This window comes from Xylaria bambusicola (assembly GCF_022495145.1).
Source record: "Xylaria bambusicola strain CBS 139988 unplaced genomic scaffold F5B22scaffold_50, whole genome shotgun sequence".
NCBI classification, from domain to species: domain Eukaryota; kingdom Fungi; phylum Ascomycota; class Sordariomycetes; order Xylariales; family Xylariaceae; genus Xylaria; species Xylaria bambusicola.
Genome location: NW_025953603.1, coordinates 156688 through 182904, shown reverse-complemented (window position 1 = coordinate 182904; position 26217 = coordinate 156688). Strand labels below are relative to the sequence as shown.

The 26217-nt window shown below is 47.9% G+C and overlaps 9 protein-coding genes across 9 annotated transcripts; 7 read left to right on the top strand and 2 right to left on the bottom strand.

The window, feature by feature from the left end:
* The first annotated feature begins 94 nt into the window (after positions 1-94).
* F5B22DRAFT_425643 (uncharacterized protein) lies at positions 95-2170 on the top strand. The gene is made up of 5 exons (XM_047971702.1): positions 95-585; positions 639-886; positions 949-969; positions 1139-1252; positions 1311-2170. Exons 2-5 carry the CDS (start codon positions 839-841, stop codon positions 1590-1592), a joined length of 465 nt encoding a protein of 154 aa, XP_047827266.1. The 5' UTR covers positions 95-585; positions 639-838; the 3' UTR covers positions 1593-2170.
* F5B22DRAFT_425358 (uncharacterized protein) lies at positions 2171-4091 on the bottom strand. The gene is made up of 2 exons (XM_047971699.1): positions 3083-4091; positions 2171-3035 (listed from the first exon to the last, which is right to left on the bottom strand). The coding sequence occupies exons 1-2, from the start codon at positions 3757-3759 to the stop codon at positions 2372-2374; spliced, it is 1341 nt and encodes a 446-aa protein (XP_047827265.1). The 5' UTR covers positions 3760-4091; the 3' UTR covers positions 2171-2371.
* A 490-nt stretch (positions 4092-4581) lies between these two features.
* Positions 4582-6872, top strand: F5B22DRAFT_425345 (major facilitator superfamily domain-containing protein). Its single transcript, XM_047971697.1, has one exon. The coding sequence runs from the start codon at positions 4736-4738 to the stop codon at positions 6488-6490; it is 1755 nt and encodes a 584-aa protein (XP_047827264.1). The 5' UTR covers positions 4582-4735; the 3' UTR covers positions 6491-6872.
* Positions 6873-7563: 691 nt separating this feature from the next.
* On the top strand, positions 7564-8591 carry F5B22DRAFT_425347 (surface protein 1). Its single transcript, XM_047971698.1, has 2 exons — positions 7564-7893; positions 8068-8591. Exons 1-2 carry the CDS (start codon positions 7618-7620, stop codon positions 8224-8226), a joined length of 435 nt encoding a protein of 144 aa, XP_047827263.1. The 5' UTR covers positions 7564-7617; the 3' UTR covers positions 8227-8591.
* Positions 8592-11163: 2572 nt separating this feature from the next.
* Positions 11164-12992, top strand: F5B22DRAFT_621537 (uncharacterized protein). Its single transcript, XM_047975899.1, has 3 exons — positions 11164-11346; positions 11472-11739; positions 11792-12992. The coding sequence occupies exons 1-3, from the start codon at positions 11283-11285 to the stop codon at positions 12756-12758; spliced, it is 1299 nt and encodes a 432-aa protein (XP_047827262.1). The 5' UTR covers positions 11164-11282; the 3' UTR covers positions 12759-12992.
* Positions 12993-15080: 2088 nt separating this feature from the next.
* Positions 15081-16962, top strand: F5B22DRAFT_425271 (sterol esterase). The gene has a single exon (XM_047971695.1). It carries the CDS (start codon positions 15172-15174, stop codon positions 16864-16866), a length of 1695 nt encoding a protein of 564 aa, XP_047827261.1. The 5' UTR covers positions 15081-15171; the 3' UTR covers positions 16867-16962.
* Positions 16963-17214: 252 nt separating this feature from the next.
* Positions 17215-20321, bottom strand: F5B22DRAFT_659762 (P-loop containing nucleoside triphosphate hydrolase protein; the record flags this gene model as incomplete). Its single annotated transcript, XM_047980227.1, has 3 exons — positions 19558-20321; positions 17615-19484; positions 17215-17553 (listed from the first exon to the last, which is right to left on the bottom strand). The coding sequence occupies exons 1-3, from the start codon at positions 19875-19877 to the stop codon at positions 17215-17217; spliced, it is 2529 nt and encodes an 842-aa protein (XP_047827260.1). The 5' UTR covers positions 19878-20321.
* A 189-nt stretch (positions 20322-20510) lies between these two features.
* F5B22DRAFT_621527 (thiolase-like protein) lies at positions 20511-22811 on the top strand. The gene is made up of 2 exons (XM_047975898.1): positions 20511-21731; positions 21788-22811. Exons 1-2 carry the CDS (start codon positions 21238-21240, stop codon positions 22668-22670), a joined length of 1377 nt encoding a protein of 458 aa, XP_047827259.1. The 5' UTR covers positions 20511-21237; the 3' UTR covers positions 22671-22811.
* Positions 22812-24267: 1456 nt separating this feature from the next.
* Positions 24268-25648, top strand: F5B22DRAFT_650144 (uncharacterized protein; the record flags this gene model as incomplete). The annotated part of the gene is made up of 5 exons (XM_047979269.1): positions 24268-24423; positions 24490-24832; positions 24899-25016; positions 25074-25169; positions 25246-25648. 5 exons carry the CDS (start codon positions 24268-24270, stop codon positions 25646-25648), a joined length of 1116 nt encoding a protein of 371 aa, XP_047827258.1.
* Between the last annotated feature and the right edge of the window lie 569 nt (positions 25649-26217).

The following is a 26217-nucleotide window of genomic DNA, read 5'->3' as shown; positions in this document are numbered from 1 at the left end:
CATGATACCCCATAGCTTATAGTCTTAGCTCTATGAAACCACTCTGTAATCACTTGCTGCGATTCTTGTGAAGTGAAGTTGTACCAGTCTATCTTTGAGTCCAAGTATGACATTGCTACGGGATCGCTGTTCCAAATGCTTTGAATGTGGGATACGTTTTTCTGAATACAGCAAGAGGTGAGGAGTTCAGTCCATCATGTAGAGCTATAAATTCAGAGCATAGGTGACGCGAATTGTGGCCTAGTAGCCTTGGGCGTATAAACAGAGTGGTATTGCATGAATAAATGGTGACCTTGGCATGGCAGGGAGACGCCAATAGCGCCTGCTTGCCAATCCAGCTTGCAAATCAACGAAGCAAGTAATTGGGAGTCAGAGGTAACATGAAGACCTATCTCGTCACTGACGCCTACTATTTCGCGAACCGCCAAAAACGGATAATGTTGGTATTCTCAGAGCCTCCTCTCCACAGTTCGCGCCATCGCGCTTGACACGTATCCCATCAACCCGCAATACTGCTTCCGCTGGCGCGCGACATAAAAATTAGTCATTCACGTTCGTAGACTATCGGGGAATGTTTGGTGTACAGTAATACCTAGTCGCCGCAAAACTGGAATTCGGGAGCTGATATTCTCGGCAAGTGGATCTCGCTCTCCTTTAGCCCAATGGAGACTGACGTCTTGCGCTGTTGGGTCGGTCGCATAGGACAAGTTATGAGTTATATTAATTGAATGCATGTCCCTTGAGGGCTGAAGTCCTCGACGTTCAAGGAATTCGTCAATCACCTCCTACATCGCAATTATTCATATTCATCCCAATCAACTCATACATATCCGATAAGATGGCATCTCTAGCTTTCCTTGCCGAGAAGAACATCTCCTACTTCACCGTATGTATTCAAGTCTGTCTTATGCTAGCTCATCAAAAATACTAACCAACGTTGCCTAATAGATACCGGTGGCGTTTTTTGCTGTATGTCATGAGAAGAAATATGTTTTCTAGATACCATGCCTAAAACTTCGTTACGCGCGACATCGCTGAAGCAGTCATGTCATAAGGGCGACTAGACGTCTCCCACTTGCTTGAAGAGAAGCCGCAGTAGTAACTAGTGATTTTACTAACCTATATTCTCCGATTACAGGCCCTTTGGCCCCGAAGCCAGTCCGCTTTCAAGGAGCCTGGCAAGAGTTATTTCGACGCAGCCCACCCCAGAACTTTTGCATCTAGGCTAGAGAAGTCCGATTTGGACAAGGACGTAAGTTCGTTTATCATAATGAAGCAATAACATCCACTGATGAGTCCTGGCCTCCAAGACCGTTGCCCAAATCTTGCGTGCTGAGGCCGCTACTTCTAATGGCCTGGAGGGTCTTCCCATCTTCGCTGCTGCTGTCGTCGCTGGTAACAGCGCCGGTCTCAGCCCCTTGGCCCTTAACGCGCTGAGCGTCGGTTACATCGCCAGTCGCATCGTCTACAACTACGTGTACATCTTCCTGGGCGGCAACCGCAACTTAGCTGGTCTTCGCACCCCAATCTGGTTCATTGGTATTGGCCAGGCTATGGCTCTGTTCGTCAAGGCCGGCCTTGCTAAGCTATAAACGATCGCACCTGTTTCTATATATGTATGTTAAGCTGTGCAAATGGGGTATGATCTATAGATGGCTTTTGGGAGTTCGTGGTCAGTTAGTTGTGATACATCTCATGCGAAGCCTTTGATTTTATTGATCAATGATTCGGTCCAATTTCTGCATAAGAACCACAAGCTGGGAACGATCATGAAGTGATTTTCAAATTACAGAGAACACGGGACTCGAGTCACTTAAAGAGTCACAGGATCTGTTTCAAACCAAGTGCACTATTTTGCCACCTAAAAGTCGATTGCAATCTAAGTTCGAAGTTGACATACGACCTGAGACCGGCAAGTATGTTCGAGATCCCACCTTTCAAGAGCACGAGCCTTGATACCCGCGACAATGTGACTAAAAAAGGATTTGAATGCAAACATATAGAATCGATGGAGCGCGCAGTATAACGATGAGAGCATCGGCTCTGTTGGCTGTTTGTAGAGTTAAGCATAAATACTAGTACATTAAGTGACGTTTCGGATAGAGGGGCTGTCAGTCTTTGGCCGATGCCGCTAATCTAACCTTTACGATTGATTTTTTTTTTTTTTTTTTTTTTTTTTTTTTTTTTGGCACGGATGTAAACAACGGGTGTTCGCCACATGGTAACTGTAACCATATATGGAGTTTCCCTTTTGAAAGGAGAGAGTTTCTATCAATTAGCCTGCCATGTTTGAGATAAAGTTTGGTCTTACGAAATCTTATCATACATGCGATGACCGCATTCAAGACTGCGAGCCGGGATTAAAGTCCATCTATTTCAACGCATTTACTTGATAAAATAGAGATTTAGTGTCAAGGCGGACTGCAAAGTCCAGATCAATAGCCGCCTTCTTGGACTTTCGAAGTGGTAAGGCTGGTCTATTGTCATCGAAAGTCCAGATGTTATTTGGATCAAAGGTAGTAAATTTTCGTTCAATCTTATCGAACAATGTGTAAACGAATGGACCACGGGTCATGCATCGGCCCCCAAAGATGATGAAGCTTAGATCGAACTCGTACTCCAACAGCTCAAGGGTTGGTTGGTTCCAAGCCCCGGGTCCTTCATAGTCTGCTAACTCGGACGAGTACGTGCCTATGTGGCTTGCCGATGAAAATTCCTGGACTGTGACGTGAAGCCTAGCATTTAATTCGTCACCAAAGACAGAGGCAGAAGCTAGGTATAAGGTCCTCTTGTCATGAACGTTGAAGAACACACCCTGGAGGGTTTCCCGTGGTTTGACCTTGGAAAGAGGAATGCTAGGTTCGTGGATGACAGGAGAGACGTCCAACTGGACTATGGCATGGCCAGGTGTCCAGAGAACTACATTTCCGCCATAAAGGATAATAGCAACTCTGTCGTCGCAAGTTGCGCACTTAAGACTCTGACAAGGTAGCGATTTTTCATACGCCTTATTTTCGACATGATCCCAAGCAATTCTGAAATCACATCAGTACAAATCTTGTTGTAGGAAATTAGTGCATACATCGTCCGATCCATTGATGCTACGACTAGTTTAGAGCCTAGTGCTTGCAGCTTCATTGATAATCCGTGGATTATACCACTCGGCGGAGCTAGGACCTTTCGCGTCTTGGATTTAAGGTCGTCAATAACGACGATGCAGCCGCACAAGTGACACGCTACTTTCCCAGAACAATATAAGGCCGTGAGAGCTTGATGATCTTCACCCATACGAAATTGTGTGTATGGCGTAGGAGGATTGTCTAGTGGATGATGAAATCTCGAATCTAATTGGTAACCAGCGGTCACGTCCCAAGTAACGAGTTCGGTTTCGGGGGCAATGTTGCCCATAATGGACGCCCAAATAAGTTTGTGATCTAATCTCGAGAGAATTTGGAGAAATCTGGTCTGATTCATTGCACCGTCAATAAATGCCGGCCAGCGGCGAATCGTATATGCCGCCATGACGGGGTCGGACAAAAACCGCTCTCTCCAAGCCTTGGACACGCTCAAGCAGCGGGCAAAGTCTCTGCGTGTTAGCTGCAAGGCGATCAAAATGACAATTTCTAGAGGTAACTCGACAACGAAGTCAGGATGGTAGCTCGGAAGAAGCAGTCTAAGATATCTGATTTCTTCCCGTGTCAACGCGCCGTGGCCAGAGACGAATTGCCGAATGAAGGCGTATCTCGGATTATGCTTCATAGTGACGAATGAAACTCAGTAGGCTGCAAATGGGAATCGATATGATGGTGGCTTTCGTGTTTCGATGAAGGGCATCTTCTGGAGATACCAGTGATATTAAGTAGGTATTGAGCAGTTTCATGTTTGCCCTACCTGTGTACTCCGTATATAGACTACCTAGGTAGGTACTTAGGTATCTACACTAGCTTGGTGAAATGTGAGGAACAGACCAGACTATAAATTGAAACATGATGGAGCAGTTTATCATATGAAAGACGGGATATGAGATGATATGAGCTGGTCTCATCACTCTATTTCGAATAATCATCAACATTTTGGAGGAATTCCATATTACCTACCTAAGGTACTCGATATATACGTAGATAAGTACCGGTACATATAGGTAGGTTAGTACTATGTATGTATGTGGGTAGGTAAATACCGTAGCTGCCTAACCTCTAGTGACTTAGGCACCGTTAGATATGCATTAAAGGCGCCTGACCCGCCTAGGTACTATAGTATCTAATACAGTAGGTAGGTAGGTAGAGGTACATAGGTTTAGCTAATAACGTCAGCTGTGCAACGCAACTGCGTGGCCTCCTATCTGTCGACATCATCCCTCTTCACTCCCAATCTCCCCAACTCCTCGTCCCAGCTGCTCCACGTTAAACAGGCATCTACCTATCTAGGTGTCTGGTGTCTGGTGTCTGATATCTGTCTGATGTCGGGTGACTTGTCGACATGACGACTTAGTTCACTTGGACTTCCTCGCACCGCTGTGCGACATCCAGTCCCTAGTTAACTCTTTCGTATTGAAGTACTCTATTTGCGCTGCCGCCTCTTGTATATGCCTCTTGACGCCATATTGATCTCACTACTTGTATATACGCTCCCGTTGACCATCGCCTAGCTAGAGACCGAGGCACTGTGTTTTTCTTGAACCTATTTCCCGCGCATCCGATCGTTGAGAAACACTCTTACAATCAAGCTCTCCATCATGGCCAACGAGGCGACCAATTCGTCCCACACACCTCTCCTACGATCCCTTTCGTCCTCGGCCCTCAGTCTTTCTGCTTCCGATACCAGCTCCAGTAGTTCCATCAGCGATGGATCTCCGAACACGAATCTTCGCCGCCGAGCCCTTGCTCTGCGCTCCATCGCTTTTGTATCGTCAATCGTCGGTGCGCTTGCTGCCGGGTCTGTTACCGTCTTCTCATTGTACGGACATCTATTCCAGTCGCGCTTGCACTATACGCAATTCCAGATCAATGGCATCGCGAGCGCCATGAACATAGCCATGTACATGCCGGTTCCCATCATCGGTTACATGTGCGACCGCTTTGGACCAGGTCTCCTGTCGCTCATTTCTGCTGTGCTTGCCGGCGGCGGGTACGCTCTCGCCGCCGCTCTATATCAAAAAGGCGTACAAGAAGCAGAAAACCACGTCGCTGGTCATAAGACTACGTTTGCCCCCATGCTGTTTGCGTTTGTGGCCATCGGCGTTGGGGCTGCGTCCCTTTACCTGGGTGCAGTCACAACTTGCGCGAAGAACTTCGGTAGAGGGAGATACCGGGGTTTGATGCTTGTTGCACCTATTGCGGGATTCGGGTTGAGTGGCATGATCATGAGCCAAGCTGCTAGTCGGCTTCTCTATGAGGTCCAGCCTGATGGAACCAAAGGGGACGTAAACGTATTCCATTTTTTCCTAGTTTTGTCTGTTCTCCTTGTCACTGTTGGGATTTTGGGTTCCTTCACGTTACGAATTGTAGATGAGGAGGATCTTATCGATGGGGCTGTCGAAGAGCTTGAGAGAAGCGGGCTTCTCGACAGTAGCGAAGTGTTTCGTCGAAGAACGGATCAGAGCTACGGCACTCTTGCACAGCCTCAAAATCTAGACGAGGACGATGATAATGACGTGGCCCTCGACCCATCTAAGGATGACGGAGGTGACATGTATGCGAAGCTGAAAAAGTCTTGGCTTCTTAATGCTGAGACGAGGAGATTTTTGGCTGACCCTACGATGTGGCTCTTTGCCATAAGCTTTTGGCTCATCATTGGACCCGGCGAATCATTTATCAACAACCTCGGAACTGTCATTGGGACTCTAACCTCACCGGACCATAATTCAAAGCCACCCTCTGCTGCTACTCACGTGTCTATCATGGCGACAGTAAGCACAGTAGCACGGCTAGTGGTTGCCTCGCTGAGCGACCTTTTATCACCGACTCCAGAGAACCAATACGTTCAAACCGGAAGTACACATTCGCTACCTAATTTACGACGGAAGTTACAAGTCTCCCGTGTGATTTTATATGTTATATCAGCTTTGACTTTCTCAATCGGATCCCTAGTACTGGCCTCGGGTGCTGTACAAGAACATGCCAACCGCTTCTGGATAGTATCTGGCTCGATTGGTGCAGGCTATGGTGCAGTATTTAGTTTGACGCCTATCATCATCACCATGATATGGGGCGTCGAGAACTTTGGCACGAATTTTGGTATTATAGCATTGACACCAGCGGTAGGCTCTGTGATATGGGGTGTCATATATTCTGCAGTCTACCAGGCAGGAGCCCATAAATCGGCCCTGCTTGGAGGTGGTGAGGCAGGAGATGATGTGTTTTGTTATGGCAAACAGTGCTATGCGGCGACTTTCTGGGCAATGACAGTGTCTATATGGGTCGGTGCATTCATGATTATTTGGGCTTGGAAAGGCAAGAATGGTTGGTCTTCTAGAGGCATTGTGGTATAGAATCGCGTTCAAACACGAGTACAAATAGATAGAGTATGCATAAAATTCTCTAGTGACACCTTTGAACTGGAGCACGCTGCCCATATACATGTAACGTTCATATACTAGCGACTCGCAGGGGTAGTCGTCTCGTAGCTGTCTGTTTATGATACAGCCTTGCGGATTCTCCTCACCTTCATGGTACTGAAGCATAGTCATTGTGGTATAGAGATGAAAAATGAGTTACCGGAATGACCATCGCCGTTATTAAACTAGTAATATATCACCAATCAAAACTCCCATCGGTACCAATATCGTAGCGCATAGACTTCCATTAACACTCGACCTGCTATAGTACCAGCATTCAGATCACACCGACCTCAGGACGAGATCCCGGTGCTTAAGCGCATCTCGGCTGGCTACTTGGAAACCGTGTAATCATATACAACACTGCGCCCTCATCGATTAAGAGGGGTATAAAAACGAGAGGCCGTTAATGTCGTAGTCTGTGCGGAGAAGACGGCCTGCGATGCACGCACGTTTAACAATACGAGAGCTTGGCATTGTCGATCCCGTCTCCATGCGCCCGCCCAACGGCGGTTTCCCGTCGAATCGGAAAAGTTGGTTGAACTCCCCTGGCCGCTGAATGACGATCTTGAGCCGGGTTTCAGGGTCGTTCTCCCTGTCGTAGCGTGGTCTCTGCGTGTCACTACCCCAGTGCGCCACCCCCGACTTCTGCCCGACCCCAAAGTCAGATGGCAGCGGGACACACCGATACGAGGTCGTTAGACTGCCGGTCTGGTGGTAGAGTTGTATGCCTGACTAACCTTGTGGGTGTTTTCACGATGATTTGGTCCTTTGGTGGCACGCACCGGACAGGCCGTATTGCCGAGGTGCGGAGGCGTTGGGTAATATTTGTTCAGAATCATGCGTATAAGAGGGGAAAGTCGTGGTAACGTCACGGTTCTACATATTCTCTTTGTTGGCAGTATCTCTCTCAACGTCATCTGTGAGATCACAACTTAGTACAAAGGACTTAAGAGCCACCTGGGAATTATATAAATCAGACCAAATTTCTCACATAGGACAGCTTCATCTGAGACCATACCATCGTCTATCATCCATAACATCTCACATATCTCACCACGATGCAGCTTACACACACACTTTTCGCACTCTTCTCAACCTCCGCCCTCGCGGCAAGAGTATCCATGTCCGCCTCTACGAACTGGACACTTGAAAAGCTTGTGCGGGTCTGCGACACCGCCGATGACTCTTGCACATGGACCTTCGACATCAATACAAACGAAGAAGGTGTAAAAGCCACGGCATGCACTTATACCGTAGCCGCCACCAAGACGGAGCCGGCTAGCCAGTCGAGCGGCGGCCCGGCCACGTGTGGCGTTTTCACCATTACCAGCGGCGTGAGTGACACTCGGAGCTAACATCTTGTTCCTATCTATATTTCCTCTTCTGGCAGGCTTTCCAGCATACGGAATGTCTTTTATGTTGAACCACGTAACAGTATCTCCTCACTGTTTTCGAATCTTAGCGAGTCATTTTCAAGAAATCATCAATCACTAACCCAAATGCTCTAGTGGAGCGGCCAGTTCGGCCCTGACGAGGGTTTCACCGTAATTTCTGTCGTGGATTACGCGAAGAAGCTCATTGCGTATGCGGGATACACGGATGCCATGACTACGAATGGAACTACAGTGGACCCGGACCTGACCTTCCCTGTTCAGTTGCTTTCGTAAAGGGGGTGAGATGATAAGAGAAATTACCGAATGGCGATTTCGGTGAGGGGGTGAAGGATGACGAGTAAAAGTCATCAGGACACTTGTAATACGGAACATTATCGTGATGGTGTTTTGGACTGACTTGGTTGGGGTTGAGAGGTTAGACAAATAATGACCCTAAGTAACGCATGAATTCATTGGCAGGAAAACACGGCGACTAGGTATTAATATGATAATTGCCTCTTCAATAACTACGATTTAGTATGAAAGAATAGGCTGAGGTGCTAAAGCTAATGTTGTTTTGTCAAAGGGTTTGCAACATATCGGAATTGTATCGATACAGTATTTCCGATTGTTGTGTTCCAAACCTTCATTTATCGAGGTTCTACCTATACTAAACTGAGTTATCCTTGCTAGGCTTTATACCCCTTAATAGGACCTCTAACCTTTTAGATAAGTCTCAAGAAACCGTCCAACTCATGTTATTAACTTAGCAACTCCCTAGCTTTCCCCCCTTGTTTTTAAAATACTAATATTGTTCTCATTCACATCTCCCAATGAAGTCAAACTCAAGCGGTCTGTGAACATCGATTATTTGTCATAGTCTTGTATACTCGCTGTGTATAGCAGGGCAAATTACTAGGCCTGAAATTGAAGCTATTCACATTACAATAATCTCCCAGGGCTGCTAGGGTCTTTGGCCATCAAATTCCTTCCTGGCCTTGGTGACTTGACTGTGACTCTATATTATTAGACTGATTGTTGTGACCGCCTAGGTCTAGCTGGTCGATTTCATGAAGCGAGGTCTGTACAATCTCACTTTGAACAATTGGCTAAATGTCTCATGAAGACCGCGAAGGGGGCTTTTGCGCTGCATACGCCCTTAGTCGTGTGCGCACGTTACACTGTCTGGTATGTACCAAAATTACACTGGTCGTTGCTGACAGTGAGAAATGCTAGAACGATTAGTGGTCTGAAATTGGGCTACATGTTTGTCTACTAGGTAAAGAGGGCTATTTTGAATTGTGTTATAACAAGGGCAGGTGACTGGGCTTGGAATTGAAGCCGTTCAGATTACAATGATCAAATAGGGCTGCGGGAGTCCTCGATCAACCAATTTCTTCTTGGCGCTCGTGGCTTAACTCAAGTCGTTATACAACTGGTCTGCCAGCCCTGACCGTCTAGATCTCATGGGCTTGTTTCATGAAGCGAAGTCTATATAATCTCTCCTTCCAATATTGCCTGCTTGTCTTTGAAGATCATGGATAGCCTGCAGTGGCCTTTCGTACGGCCGAAGTGCAAGGTAAACTGTATGTTCAGCCTGTACGCGTGTACCATGTGTTGAAGATTTAGTTCCCCCTTTACCAAGTCAAAACAATTGATAGCATTGCGATATCCCCCGTTAACTGAATAGGTATAAGTGTAGAAATCTCATCATTAAGATATCTCAAACATATCGTGCTGAACATAGCTGTATTTCTAATTAAATTTGAATTCTTCGCATGGGTAATTAACCCATAATTCGAAGCACGTACACCTTAATTAGAGTTAGCGCGCCTACTGCATATTAGTACCGGCAACCTGAATTGTAACGTTCGTCATTCAGGTATGTTTAGTCAAGCAGACTGACTTCATTTCAATACTTGCTTTGAAGCATCACGTGAAGCTGTCAGCCATATAATCTGGGTATATCTCCTAGTTACCAAGTCTGCCGGAGCCGGTTAATCCTATATCCTGAATGATGCGAGAACCAAGAATAAGCCGGGCAGGTCTAATGTCCCGAGTGATGATTCTCGCCGTGGGCGGAATAGTTACGCGGTGGGGCGCATTTTGAAAAAGCGAAACCCACCTCCTCGCCGAGTGGTTCTACTCAAACGAGCCAATCAAGGGAGATCAAGGTCAATACGTTGTGCCCAAGAAGGGGCACCCAAGAATTGGCCTAAGAGCTGGACCTTGAGCATCTTTGGGACTGACTCCCCTGCAGCAACATACGTAATGTAACAATTCAGGTGAGCGAGCTGGAACCCCATTCAAACCCCCGGGAGCGACCTGGCCAGACTCAACTCTTGCACGTGAATTACGGCCGCGAACCATACGAGCCTCTTGACTTGAAATGATATGGGCCGATAAGATTGTTTGGTGCGCCAATTGCTATTTGACTTATCTTCTCTGAACATGCAGTTCAAGTCAATAGTTGAAATCAAGTCTGGAGGCTCTCGAGGTCGCCGATCAGAGGATGTACCGGATCTTGGCGGTCGGCAGAGCAGCCATCCGGCCCCATGAAGAAGAAATGTCTGTTGTCCAAGTAGGGAAGTAAGTAACGCAGGGTGGATTGGATGTACGATGTGACGTGCCTGAGAGGAACTGCCGTCTGCTCGAGACGGTGTCGACGTTATGTGACATGAGGAGCGCGACACATGCCACCCGCCTCCACGTTTCCTTTCTCAGTAAGTATACGAGGTGTGATCGAATCGGGATGCAGTCTGTAGGAATGCCCAGCTCACCTAGGTGCAATCCAGCGCCAACATATAATATTTCCTGTTTGAAAGGCATGTCTGCAGCGCGCTTTTATAATATCGAATTTCGACTCCCAAATGAGAAATGCTTGACGTAGCCACCGTTTCTTTTCGGCGCTAGTGCTCTCCATTTGGGTCCCCGCGAGTGCAACGTCAGCCTTGAGACGGTCAAGTTTCGTTAGCAACATGCCGACTGTGCAGCAACGTACCTTGTCAGCTTGCACCAGGAACCAAGATTCAGCCACCTGGTGGATATTGAGAGAGTTGGCTTGCATATCATGAAACCAATCGGCTTTGTAGGATGGTATTCTGCTAGTCAGCGTGGTAATTACCCCCCCTTAGCTAGGCCGAGCTATAGGAATTTGATATGTGTGTTGGGAGACGGTAAGGCAGAACGAGAAGCATGTAAATAAGCCACCCTGCTGCAATGACCAGTCATACAAGTCGTTTAAGTGTTTCGGAAGCAGATTGTGAGAATTTTCCATCTATAGTGCTAACAGATTGCGCGTTGGCATTCATCGAACCTTGCTCCTGGGAAACGAAGACCACAGTTTCACCATGGCTAGTGGCGTCATTTCGACTACTTTCTCAACTTCAACTTCGACCGGAGATTCGTCCATGGGTACGCATTCTGGGATTTCTTGTTTTCTATTTGGGAGCAGCCGTCATTTCCGCGTGCTTTAAGATTGGCAAGAATTATTTAAGTCTTTCCTATCATTCAGAGCTTCTAACATATAAGTTTCTTAGCAACTTTAATTATCGCGGACACTCCCTGTTCAGACGTTCGACTATCATCCTGCGAGAATTTAGAGTCTTGTGTTGTTCAAATACTTCCATCCGCCCTTTGTTATGATAACTCACATTCTACATGGACACTCGGAAGTACGTTATCATGCATGATCACGAGCACTCCCCTGATTGTTCCCACTGCGACATTTCCTCAGAATGAATGCCCCCTGGGGATGACAATGGCAAAAACCGCCGTCCATCCAGGCGGCGGTTGGTGCTGCCCTCTGTAAGATAATGATCCCCTCCCGCATATTTGCATTGTTAACATATCTATTAAGCGGGTTCAAATGGGCCTCAGACTCCTGCCAGAGTAGTATAACAAGAGGAATGGCGCCGCAAATCTCCGATGCATGTGCACCAGAGAATACCATCGCCCCTGCTACTGGTATCACGCAGTTTGATAAAAGGACGATAGAGACCACAGCTTTCCATAGTGAGATCAGGTCTCTCAATGATATATCATCTCCTACCCCTGGCACATTAAGCATAAGTCCTCGGAAGCCTGCTGAAACTGCTGTGACCGCAATATTCGTTGAAGCCATCTACTTATCTGGGCAGACGTTCCCAACTAGCGCACTCATTATGCCCAGTTCGTATACCGATGGAATGTCACCCTCAAACTCAGGCAACGTCTCTAGCGAAACAATGCCGAAGCATGAGCTGTCTGACTTAGCGAAGGTCGCAATTGGCCTTGGTAGCGGAGTGGTTGGTTCGATTCTCATCTTACTAGGCGCCTTCCTTATTAGACGACATCGAAAAAGGCGACTGTATGAGACAAGAAAAGATGAAATGGCTGCGAGTCCCAATCCTGAAAGTTATACTATAAAAGAGCCTAAACCTGGGGGAATTGGAAATACCAGAAAAACGATTATCGAGCGGCCGAGGTTTCAGTACGAACTTACAGCTACCTCATCGCCTACAACGCCTGTTTTCGAGTCAAGCTATCTGTGTCGCCCGGAACGCGAAAGGTTAAAGAATAAAGTAACGACGCCTGGCGTAGTTTCTGAGGAAAGGGTGAGATCGGAGGTTCCTTCTTTCTCAGGCACAACATTCTATTCGGCGAATCACTTCGAGCTCTTCGAACTGGATACTCATATTCAACCTTTGGAAACCGAGGCCTCAACAAGAAGAAACAATAGAGCCAGTAGCCAGGTACTACCTTGGCAGGCAGGAATATACGATTATCTTGACCCTTGTAATAATACTAATAAACCTGAAGAAGGTGAGCATACAAGCATCTCATAAAACGATGATTAATCTTGCCTAACTGTTTGGGTAGCAAACGAATTTATTTAATATAAGGCCAGTGGCTGTGCTTATGCAACGTCGGTGGCATCAATCACCCCATCAGCTTTACTTGTACTTCAAGACTAAGGTATGAGTCTAAGGGCTGAATAATTAATGTATGTTTTTGGAAGACAATTAGATTAGCAGCAACCACTTGCTTGAAGACCTTGAATAGATAAATATTGCACAAGACATGAAAGCTGTCGATTCTACATCACGGTAGTGTTTCGCGCACTCTTTTCTTGGAATTTTCTATGTGATATGTATGAAAGGAGCTAAGTCTGAGCTCTGCATCTTTGCTGTCTCGGGAGTCGGCAGCCTGCCACTCAGCCTTCGGTGAGGCTCCAAGGCCCTATATATCTAGATTGAGTAGTAATTGCACAAATATTAAAGGGGCTGTGAGACATTTGGTAGTATTGATGAATATGACTATTTCAGGCGTATTATTCAAGCTCGAGTTTCAGTGTTGTTGCACTCCGGAACGCCACCTTACACGAATGTACCACTGACGGCCTTGCAATACTACCTCAACCCCTGAATCATTCCGAGAACTACCACCGCATTGTTTGAACGGATATTCGAGCTGGTAATCAAGATAAATTTACATAGGCCGAACGCCTCGAACACGTTCGTACGCCCAACATATGCAAGTCGCCTATGTCTTCGGCTATATGCCTTGCAAAGCCCCCTAATACCCCTAAATGGAAGGCCAGTTCGTATTGGAAGGTGAGCGTATCTAGGATTTGTTTACGTATTCGCTAACTCATGTTGAGAAGTCTACGACCCCCAAGGATGTTGTTGCTAAATTTAACGGACCGGAGCAAGTGCATATATTTTGTTTTTTTGAAACCGAGCAAGCCGTTTGTTGTGTAGTTACGGTGACATCCTGAACATTGGGCATAATCTATGATACCCGAGGCGTCTTCGTATAGACGTACATTACATGCCCCCTTTTGACATGTTGTGTCTGCAAAATTATGTCCAACAATCTGAATCTGACTTGAAAGTTCCATTGATGTTCGAGGGGTTCTAATCACATGCTGGCCTAAGAACCAGGGCGGCCAATTCCGAGGAAGCGGAGAAATCACAAGTAATATTAATCCCAGGCCGAGGCATGTCACTACCTGCGTATTACCTTAGGTAATATCATGGGACCAGGAGGGTTTAAAAGCCGCGTGAGGAGAAGGACGATTCTAGCGTATCGGCACATCTACTGACAGTGTTTTTCTCCAAGAGAACATGGTGTGGCGGGTGTCACCTCTTCCGGACCTTTTGCGGCACGCCAATGGCTGTGCTAGTACCGACGGGAATCTACCTCATACGCCACTACATGGGACAAAATGTATCTTCCCGCGAGTGTATCTAGCATGAACCCAGCTGCCTGTCACACTAATACTGCTGATCACTGTAGGTAATATATGCCTGCTTGGAACCTGGATTACGGAACGGTAGAGCGACTAGCGAAGGCTCCGATTTGGCTGCATGAATTGTGCTACTATTCTGTGGGGGACGGATATTTATTGGAAACCCACGCACCGTCGCCAAGCACGCTTAGTCAATTTATCGGCAGCGAATACAGATGAAGGATATATTCCGATCGAATGCGACCAGGTGAGCACATCGGAGCCAGCTGAGACGCGGATTCCGTCCGGACACCGAGTTCGCTAAGGCAGTTTGGTGTATCGCAAGAGCAGTGCGACGAACTCCAACGTGACAATGACAACGCAGCCCTGACGTACGTCTTGACTGTGGGGTTATCCCCATGGGGAAACCTTGAAGCGAGCACTTTGCCGTGCGGGGATTCCTTGTAACGTCTTTTGACTGCTCGGGCCAAGAGCCAGGATCAGAACTAGGATCTCAATGTCGATTCAGTCCCGAGCCAGAGAAGCAAGGGCAGAACCAAGGATGGTCAAGGTCAGCGGTGGGCTGCCGTTTTTGTTTTTTTTGTCCCTTGTGATGTACGCAGCGGAGCTATGTCGTTTTTAGGAAATGACTTTCGCTCAATTTCGAGACGATGGGTCCCTTGGCCCAACCACGATGCCTCTAGGGCGCTGCACTGCGCAAGCTTTCCTAATTTGAGCGTCGTGAATCCACCGCAATGTTCGAATATACGGATAGGCGGTGGACAACTCGACCGCCTAGTCACGCGGATTACCAAACCCTCGCGAGTATGGCTTATATATAAGTAGGGAGTGGAACGCCCTCGCGAGATGGTTGGAATGCAGGGAGACCGGGTAGGACAGGTGCTCTTCCTCCGGCTACATCTAGCTTCATCGCGGTTGATGAAGGCAGGGACACGTCTCCGACACATTCCCGTCCGCTTCCGGCTCTACTGCGGCCTTGAGCTTTCGAGCCCTCATCCAACTTCGACATGAAGGGGTTTCTTCTTCCGCTGGCTCTCGCCGGCTTAGCTGGCGCAGTACCGATCGATTCCCAACCACTTGAGGAAAGGGCTACTGTGTCTGTAGCTACATCTCAAGGGACGATGGTCGGTTCGTCGCTTCTTGGAGTTGAGAATTTCGCTGGGATTCCCTTCGCCGATCCGCCGGTGGGAAATCTCCGTCTTCGTCCGCCACAGCGAAGCACGAAGTCTCTCGGCACATTCGATGCTACAGGTTTAGGACCAGCTTGCCCCCAAATGTTCTTTTCGACTGAAGGAGATCTTCTGTTGTCGGTACTTGGAAATTTATTGAATACACCACTGTTCCAGACAATCACTGGACAGACCGAAGATTGCTTGACAATGAGGGTGCAACGACCAGCTGGCACAAAAGCTAATGCGAAATTACCGGTCTTCTTCTGGATCTTCGGCGGCGCTTTCGAACTGGGTAGTCCGCAGATGTATGACGCAACCAGTCTTATCCGAAACGGAGTTTCACAGGGAAAGCCGTTCATTTTCGTCTCAGTTAACTACCGAGTCGGCGGCTTTGGCTTCCTGCCAGGGAAGGAAGTTCTAGCAGACGGGGCGGCAAATCTAGGACTTCTGGACCAGCGTATGGGTCTAGAATGGGTACAGGATAATATCGCTGCTTTTGGAGGTGACCCGACTAAGGTAACTATCTGGGGAGAATCGGCGGGATCCATATCCGTCTTCGACCAAATGGCACTCTACGGCGGTAACTACACTTATAAAGGAAACAAACTGTTCCGTGCAGGTATTATGAATAGCGGGAGCATCGTACCAGCGGACCCAGTAGACTGTGAGCGCTGCCAGGGTGTCTATGACAAGGTCGTTGAGGAAGCTGGTTGCTCTGGATCTAAAGATTCCCTTCAGTGCCTCCGTGATGCGGACTATGACACTTTCCTAAACGCCGCAAACAGCGTCCCGGGTACGCTCAGCTACACCTCAGTCGCTTTGTCGTATCTCCCTCGACCGGATGGTATTGCGTTGCCAGACAGTCCTGATGTGTTGGCTCAAACGGGCCAATACGCTCCGATACCAATGATTATCGGCGATCAAGAGGACGAGGGCACACTTTTCGCGCTCTTCCAGCCCAATTTAACGACAGAAGCCGATCTCATTGACTATTTCTCTACGGTGTTCTTCCAGAAGGCGACGAGAGAGCAGGTAGCTGATCTAGTTGGAACATACAGCTCGGCACTTTCCGCTGGTAGTCCCTTTCGCACTGGAATCCTCAATAGTCCGTATCCTCAGTTCAAACGTCTCGCCGCTATGCTCGGCGACCTAGTGTTCACCTTGTCACGGAGACTTTTCCTAGAATCGGCGACAGCAGCAAACCCTGACGTGCCGTCATGGTCTTACTTGGCTTCTTATGACTATGGCACCCCCATTCTAGGGACATTCCATGGGAGCGATATCTTGCAGGTATTCTATGGAATCTTGCCTAACTATGCGAGCAAGGCCATTCAGAGTTATTACTTCTCATTCCTTTACACCATGGACCCAAATAACGGCACCCCCAGTGGCATTGCAAAATGGCCGCAATGGAAAGAGTCAAAGCAGCTTCTGAACATCTATAGCAGCTTTAGCAAGCTACTAAAGGACGACTTTAGGTCGACGAGTGCTCAGTGGATCGCAGATAACGCAGCCGCCCTACACATCTGAAGGTCGTGAACATTGAGCTTTGAGCATCTGTATGATAATCTACGACGCTATGTGGTTTCAAATGAATAAAAGTAAAATCTTCTTGATCATATTGCCTGGAAAATGTTTGAATGCCTAGTTTCAGCGGCGTTTCGCCCTTAGGAAGGCTCCTTACTTCAACAAACCAAGCCGCTTATGATTATGGTCGGCGTGGTGGCGTATTCTCGAGCTGAATTTAGCTTTGCCTTCACATACCAATGAAGATCTACGCACAAATCACCTGGGACGATCTGCTGCAAGTATAATGGCTGCCAGATAACCCGGTCAAAGACTCGGATATATGCATTTCAAGTCTATATAGGTGGAAATCTAACCTTGCATCTCCTGTATCTTCTCAACCAATAGCTCCGAGAATGTTCTTATGATCTCAGAGCTGGGGCCACCACCGGCCCGCGCCTCGAAAATGCAGTCTAACACTGTCTTTATGCCCACCCCGATTTTATCGGATCCCGCGCCCTGCTGAACCATGTTGACTGCTTCTTCGATATCCTCAGGGTCGAAAACTCTAGACTCCCGAAGCACTGTCCTGAGCTCATTTGAGTTGGATACAGGAGGAACTGCTACTTTCTTGGCAAAGTCCATGTCTATTTCAAGCATCTTGAGCATAGACACCCTGGACGTGGTGACAAAGACTAATAGACGGTGATTCTGTGACAATGTGAGCATTCATCTGCAGTAAAATAAATATGCGAGCCTGTGGAATACGTACTTTGGGTGGCTTAGAGACGATGAGCGTTGTGAGTGCCTGTAACATGGTCTCAGAGCATCGCATTCCAATGGGGTTCCATCCTATCAACCGTTCGAAGTCATCAAGAATTAAGATGCTTGCTGGAGACTTATACGCATCGGCAAATGCCTTATGAACATAGTCCTTCTTAGCGAAGTCATCCCTATATCCTACTAGGTCCGCAGGCGTGATCAATTTGACAAATGGGAAGCCAGACTGCATGGCAATGTGTGCTGCTAAGGCGGTCTTTCCCGATGACTTAGGTCCGTGGAATAGCACAGATGTGCTAAACTTGTTCGGGTCGTCCTTAATCATGCCGACAACACGCATCATCTCCTCAATGGTACCATTGATATGGGTACTGTAGGGAATAATGCCTAATCTGACAGCTTCCTCTAGCTCGGCCTCAGAAACACCGTAAGCAGGGCGCACCTCAGTCAACGCATTCGCAAAGTCACTGTGGCCAATCTTCATATTTCCCACGTCCTGCTTAACAGCAGCCAGCTGTCCAACCTCGGTATGACGTGAGAAGGCAAATGAAGCTGCTGCTTTGACAAGACCATTGATCTCAGCACCCGAGAAGTTCTTTGTGACCGCTGCCAGTTCTTCGAGATTGACGTCGGCGTTGAGGAGACCATTTGTCCTCATTTTGGAGGTGTGAATCTTGATGATTTCAAGTCGGCCGGCCTCATCTGGGAGTGAAATCTCAAGGTGAACTTCGAGACGACCTGGTCGAAGGAGTGCATCATCAATCATGTCCTTTCGATTTGTCATTCCAATTAGGAGGATATTATTGAGCTGATCTACACCATCCAGCTTGGATAGCAACTGGTTCACGACACTGTCGCCAACACCTGTGCCACCACCGGCCCCTGAGCCACGTTGTTTACAGACGGCATCCAGCTCATCAAAAATGATAATGTGGAGGCTGCTCTCCTCCCCTTTCTCTTTGTACTCAGCTTCTGCGTCAGCGAAGAGTTTTCGGATATTCTCTTCGGACTGGCCGACAAATTTGTTAAGGACCTCAGGGCCATTTATGACCTTGGGAGGTCGAGCATTCAGCATCTTCCCGATTTGTCGGGCGATCAGAGTCTTTCCTGTTCCTGGAGGGCCGTATAAAAGAATTCCTTTAACATGGGGAATGCCAATCTTCGCGACCAAGCCTGGAGGAAATACACGGGACGCAAAGGCTCGGCGAAAGATTGTCGAAAATTCATTGCCCAAACCACCGATACCCATATCTTCAAACTTGAAATCGGGACTCAAGATTGCGTTTGAGTTTGGTTTTGACATTGAAGGGTTCATTTTGAATTCGCCAGTGCTGTCTCGGTGGAATAGCACCCGAGTTTGGCTCGTTAAGATACCTCTCGCAGACCCTTCTCGGGATACTTGTTTGTTAGACTCATCAGAGGCCATAGCAAGGTCTACCAACCCTACCGTCTTGACATCAATAACGAGGGGAATGTTGCGAACATTCATCAATACCCGTTGACCAGGAGTTAGTACTTGGTTTTGATAGGTCTCGATGAAGATTTTGGAGAGCTCTTCCTCGTCGTACGGAGTGTCGACTCTCTTTATTTTTGAAGCAAATCCAATCACCAGGTCTAATGAGCCAAGATAGGCCTTACCACCTGATTGAAACGGATCATATAATTCACCAGTGAATGTATCTCTCATGGTGATGCCACACCAGGATCGCTGAGGGTCGGACAAACTTATGCAGCCCTGTGGATAGCCTGGCACCGCCTGTGCGGTTACCACATACTCACCAACAGGTTGCCCGCCACGAACAAGAATATACAGATATGAGCCATCGCGAGGAGGGGGAAAGTCTTCTGGGGACACGGCGCATCTGGACGGGAATTGGTTATTCTACGAGCAACCAGGGGGAAATGATAATCACTTGTGCACGGGAAAGCGCTCACAAATTAGAGAAAATCAATCTATCCGAGAGTGACTTGTCTGGAACCTTTTCAACCCTCAACGGAACCTGTCTAGCAGGGCCTCGCGCCGAGCCGCCCGTTCCAGCTTGTCGAGGTATTCCCGGCGATCGAGCCGGATTGTATCCGCCACCACTTTGGGGAGGTATCCGAGGATCCCTATCTCTGTATCCTTGATTTGCTCCATATGGGTCGGGGCTTCCATAAGGAGGAGCACCTGGGCTATCGGAGTATTGCTTTTCTCGGGGAGGTGCTCGAGGGTTGGATCCAGGCAGTCCCAGACCACCAAAGGGCATTCTCGACATGGTGAATTAGGTGGGGTCGTCTATTTCGGGGGATAGAGAAGGGTTAACGCGCGTCAGGAAAGCAGGATCTATCGTTTGTCGCGTCTTAAATAAACCCGCGAAGGAAGTGTACACATATATATCAACTCGGAAATCAACTTGGAAAAAGAGAAGAGGCCACGAAGGTTAATACTAGGCTGACAAGAGCTGAGGATCTGATGGGGGGCTCTGCATCACTTCTGTTTCGTCACAGCGTCTGGATTAGGCTTAGCCGGGGCAGAGCCGGGGGGATCCTACTGGGTGCCTACACAGTAGACAGAGCCTACAGCAGCCCCTACTCTGCCCTACCTACACTAACTTCTGCCTGGAATGCTATCGATAAAGATCTGCTAATTCCTACCTACTCGCCTAGCATTTGCATTTGAATTCGTACAGGTCTAGATGTTTGATATCCTTAACTGTCATTTTTGTACCCTTAGTCTCTAGGTAGTACTACAATTAGAACTTTGATTCTCAGGATAACAATACTTGATCAAGGCGCCATGCCATGTCCACGGGTAGATAGGTATATCATATTTATAGATATGTGCCGCCTCGTGGCCTTCGTGATCAAACGCCGCCTAGCTCTGACTCTATTTTACGAGGGCTAAAGAAGCGCCGGTCATTTTCTTGGGGTATTTTTCACTTATACCCCTATCGAAACCTAGTTTGCGCCGGTAACGATGTATAATCGCCTAGACGAGAAGTTCAATAAAGAAGACGCCTTTACAGTCGTACGGCTGAGCGACGTTAGTGACAACAGCAAATCCAAGGACTTGCATGTCAACCTACAGCATCCTACAATTGCCATTACCCACCAGATCTTCTCGGCCAATTTCTACAAGTTTTGTAATGTACAAGCCCACGTGAATGATACATTCTGATCAAAACTGCATACTGGCATCGGCTTTATACTCGTAAGTACTCGTAAGTACCTATTACCTACCTCTTAGGGCCATGTAAGTGCTAAGCAGCTTTGGGCGTTGCCTCGGTATGGGGGGCTTACCCCGCATTCTCAGCAGAACGCTTTCCCTAAAGGATACCATCTAACCAAGGATAGGGAGGTATTGCCACTAAAGCATACTAAAGCAAAGCTCCCGAGCTGGGGAAGATGGCCGCTAACAACCGTACCTAGGTACTTAGTGTGCCCCCAATACATGTACATAGTAGCTATCTCATGACTGCTTTCCTCAGTATTTGACACCAGATATCCGGCGTTGACTATCAAGCCAACAACCCTAACACCTCTTTAGATTCTTGGTATTGCCAGAAGATCTGTGTATTCTTGCACATATCAGCTTCGGCCATCAATCAATTCCTCAATTGTAAAACGCTGGAAAACATGCCTGCCAAACAAAAGCAGCCCGTCTACGTGCTCGGCGTGGGCATGACCAAGTTCATCAAGCCTCGGGGCAAGGTCGACTATACAGAGCTAGGCTTTGAGGCTGGTGTGAAAGCTATGCTTGATGCGCAAATTAATTACGACGATGTAGAGCAAGGAATTGCTTGCTATTGCTACGGCGATTCAACCTGCGGTCAGCGTGTCTTCTACCAGTTCGGCATGACACAGATCCCTATCGTTAACGTCAACAACAACTGCTCAACCGGATCAGCCGGTCTTGCCATGGCCAGGAACACCATTTCGTACGGCGGCGCCGACTGCATCCTGGTTGTTGGGTTTGAGAAGATGATGCCTGGTAGCCTCCAGAGCTTCTTCAACGACCGCGAGAACCCCACCGGAACGTCAGTGAAGATGATGGCCGAGACTCGCGGCATTACTAATGCTCCTGGGGCCGCCCAAATGTTTGGGAACGCCGGCAGAGAATATATGGAAAGGTGGGTCGCCTGAGTCAATGCTATCAATCTTCGAGTGGTACTTATGAAAATGACAGGTATGGCGCCAAGGCGGAAGATTTCGCAGAGATTGGGCGCGTCAACCACGAGCACTCAACCCGCAACCCTTACTCGCAGTTTCAGGACGTCTACAGTCTAGAACAGATCATGAAGGCACCCATGATCCACGAACCTCTGACAAAGCTTCAATGCTGTCCTACATCAGATGGCGGCGCTGCTGCTGTTCTCGTCTCTCAGGACTTTCTTGACGCACGACCACACCTCAAGGATCAGGCCATCCTGATTGCCGGCCAGTGCCTTGCTACAGACGCCCCAAGTCTCTTCTCAAAGAGTGCTATCGACTTGATGGGTATCGATATGACCAGACGCGCAAGGCAAGTTGCAATGGAGGAGGCGAACATTACACCTGATGATGTCCAGGTGTGTGAACTGCACGACTGCTTCTCTGCCAACGAGATGATCGTTATCGATGCGCTCGGCCTCTCGGAGCCAGGGAAGGCACACGAATTGGTGCGCAGTGGCGGTATTACATACGGTGGTAAAGTCGTTGTCAACCCGTCCGGTGGCTTGATATCCAAGGGCCATCCTCTTGGCGCAACTGGCATTGCTCAGTGTGCCGAGCTGGTCTGGCACTTGAGGGGTTGGGCCAATAACCGCGCTGTGCCCAACACCAAATTCGCACTACAACATAACCTCGGCCTCGGCGGAGCCGCTGTGGTGACGGTATACGCTCGTCCCGACCGGAGCGTGGCTCCCAAGATAGATGATGCAACCATTGGCCAAAAGAACAAACTTGGATATAACCCTGCAGTTGTAGCTAAGGGCTTCACGGCTGAGCAATGCAAATCCGTCCTAAGCAAGACCAAATTTAGCCCTTGGGCAATCCAGGATACTGAACAGAAAGTTGAGGCTAGGTTTTAAGCCGAATGAAGCTCGGTAAAGGCTTGTAAAGATCTCAAGAAAGTACTGTTCTTATTGTTCGATGTACCCCAATGTATATATAAATAGGACAGATGAATGGAACGCTCTCTAATTAATGAAACATATCTACCTATTCCCCTCATCTCGTCTATGTTTGACACCGTCGTATTTGATTTCGAGCCTGGTAACCAACCAACTCCACATCAATCCGTTCTCTGGCGCGGGGCCGGTTTGATCATCCATCCCCAGCTCGCCCAAACGACTGACGCTTTTCTGGCCAGCGCTGTGCTCAGACCCGCGAGCATGAATCCAGAGTACAAAACAGATTGCACAGGTGGCGCAACAGTCGCTGCGTAATGATAATTCACAGATTGAAGATTAACCAATGCTTGGAGGTCATCCTTTTGCACCGATAGTGGCTCTGACTGCAGTTTAACTAGTTGTTGGAGCGCTCGGGCCCTGGGAGCGCATCAAAAAGCTTCATCTCTTCTCAAAATGGATGTGTTGGGTATATTTAAAATCATATAGCTTAGCACCTTTCTATCATATGGTTTGATGCCATCTTTATTTCCAGCCCCAAGTTCATACTCGTATTGAAAGGAGGCTACATGATTCTATACCAGGTATGCAGCAAACCAGGAGATTATAGGATGGGCTGGCACGACTCAATGCTTCGTTCACTGCCTGGACATCTCTCTACCAGATTATCTAGCCGGATACATATTGCCCGCAAACGCAGCGTTACTAACAACAGCCCCCTAATTATTTCAAGAATAACGCACGGCACGATCGTAGTCCTGAGAGTCCGGCTAATATCGCGAACCGTCTCACAACGTCTCCGACTAATGGCTTGCTTGCATTGTTGTCGATCCAGAGAGGCTGAGCTTGAAGTAACGTTAACATCCGCCCACGTTTACACGACGCATTTTACCGTCGCCGAAGTGCGGAGATCATTGTAGCTTAATTATGCTCTTTTCCTCCCGTAGAAAATATGGTATTGCCGTCTCATCTCCGTTCCGACTAGCAGAGGTAATCTTACTGCAATCATCATATGTTGATAAGATGATGTAGTGTCTATATAACTAACTTCATACCACAGGAGATGAAGTGTTACTCCAGTATTAGCCTGAACGATTCTATCACGTTTTCTTATGCACTCTTCAACCGCGCGCTCATCATACTCTTTCGGAGAGCGTATGGATAGCGAATCGCATCGCCCGCCTGGCATGACGCTCTCTTGTTAGAAACCCGGGACAAATACTACTAGTTTTATCCCCGGAGATCAGTGTGTCTCATGTCAATAACCAACGACCTTGCCACCCGGCGCTGTTGGGCACTATCCATCCGGAATAATCTGTATCGGAGAATAGCTAGGTATATCAATCACAGTGACCCACTCTAACGTAGCTCTCCCGAGTTTTTACAGTGACTGTTTGAATTGTAAAAAAACGTGCCTGAAGATTATCGTGTAGGATCACGCTTGTCATAATTTTTTCGGGGGTTTACCTATCTCAATGACCAGGTATACAGGCGACTTGGAATCCAAGCCAAACTGGCACCAATGTCTAGCGTGGGGACATCCCACAGCATCAACACCATGGCCATGATGTCGAGCTCGCAAGGGATAGCTTTGCTCGCGGTTTCCGTTACAACGATGGTCATCGCCTTGTGCTCATGTATCTTGCGATACTGCGTTCGGTTCCGCATCAACCAAATGATAGGATGGGAGGATTACTTTGTCGGAGGAGCGATGGTTTGTAACCATACTCAATACCCAGCTTCCCGCCCATGCGAGTGCTAAGAGAGATTTTCATCACAGTTTGTAGGGATAATAAGCGTAAGCTTCACCATCGTTGAGAGCGTGAGCCAGGATAACGCACAGAGCGCGCTCCAGTTCGACTACCTAGCGCAGCCGTGGCTCAACATAAGCTCAGCGCTCAGCAAGACATCAATATACCTGCTTATCCAGCGACTTGTTTCCCGGGATAGGACTTGGCGAGTTGTATTGGCCGTACAGATCGCATTCCTGCTAGTTATCAATCTTGCGTATACAATCACAACGCTATTGCAGTGCCGACCACTCGAGAAACTCTGGAAGTCAGATATTCCTGGATACTGCTGGAGTCTTAGTATCCAACAGAGTATAGGCTACTTTCAAGGCGGTGCGTGTTATTCAAAACCCCTGAAATGAATCTCTGAATACTGTTGCTGATTCCGATCTTGACCAGCTCTCGATGTCTTAACCCAGTTATTTATCACACTTTTCCCAATCATGATCATTCAGGATCTGGAAATCCCAGGAAATTTACGATGGCCATTCTCCATACTTTCAGTCACGAGTGTCATGTAGGTCTAAGAAAGCACAAGGAATCAAAGCGCATCGAGACTGATTAGATTCTCCAGTGTTGCTCTGTTCGGTGCGCTCAGGACGTACAACATCTCTCTGATACAACTCGATGAGAGGCAGACGTTTGACGTCATAAAGACGATCCTAGCTGTGTGAGAGCGCCCTCCCCCTTTACCCCCAGAGCCGTCTTTTCTATTCTTCTGAAACTAATGACGAATACGGATTCAGACTAGAGCAAAATTTAAACATTGTCTCAGCAAACATCCTTCCGATCGTGTCGCTTTTCTCAAAGAACATTCGTCTGATAAGCCAGGCGCTTAACGACGCCGCGGAGCCAGGAGAGAGAGACGCTGCCTCTGTGTTATCGAAGCGATCCCAGGGAAGCAGGGCTGGGGGACGGCGAAGTCAGGGGTCGAACGTGGTGATCGAGAGCTCGCAGCGATCAAGCGCTGAGAGTATCTCATCCGCACATGATGCTGTAATTACGGAGGCATGGCCCCTGAGGATCATCAAAACGGTGAGCGTGGAGATCGTCGAAGAAGATGCTCCCGATGTGCCGCAAGAAACAGACAAAGGAAGTAGTCGGACTGGGAGCAGGCAGCAGAACTGGGACACTATTCTCCAGAAGTAAATCACTGTTGCGTTCAAATTTATGTAATAATACCGGTGGATCTCATCCTAGGCGTCGGGCTTATACGGATCTAGGCAGGGAAAAAGGGGTGGACAAGATAGGTTCATCGGTGGAGGACCAACCTGGTAGGACTTTTCAGGGAGGATAAGATGCCTTGAATAATGGAATACGCTTAAGAGAGCACGATTGCTGGTAGTGACAGGATTCAGATGAATTATATCGAGCAAGCCGATCATTGAGGTTAGCTCTAGAGGGTCTACTGGACATATCACCATGATTGGTAGTACCGCGCATGCTTGAGTCCCAAGTGTGACGCTGGAGCCGACACAACAATACGGAATGCGGCAGGCCTTACTCAGACGCTTGCTCAAGATGGTGTCACCGCAGATAATACTGCAACGGCTGAATCTAGAATGGAAGCTAGAGAAAAGGAGAAGATGAGTTTCCCCGATAGTAAGATCAATGCGTAAAAGAAGTTAACCGCATCGGTTCATTTGAGAGTAATGTAGACAATCTTCTAACTACCCGGCTTCAGAGCTTCGGGTCTAGCAGGGAACTAGAAGCCGGTG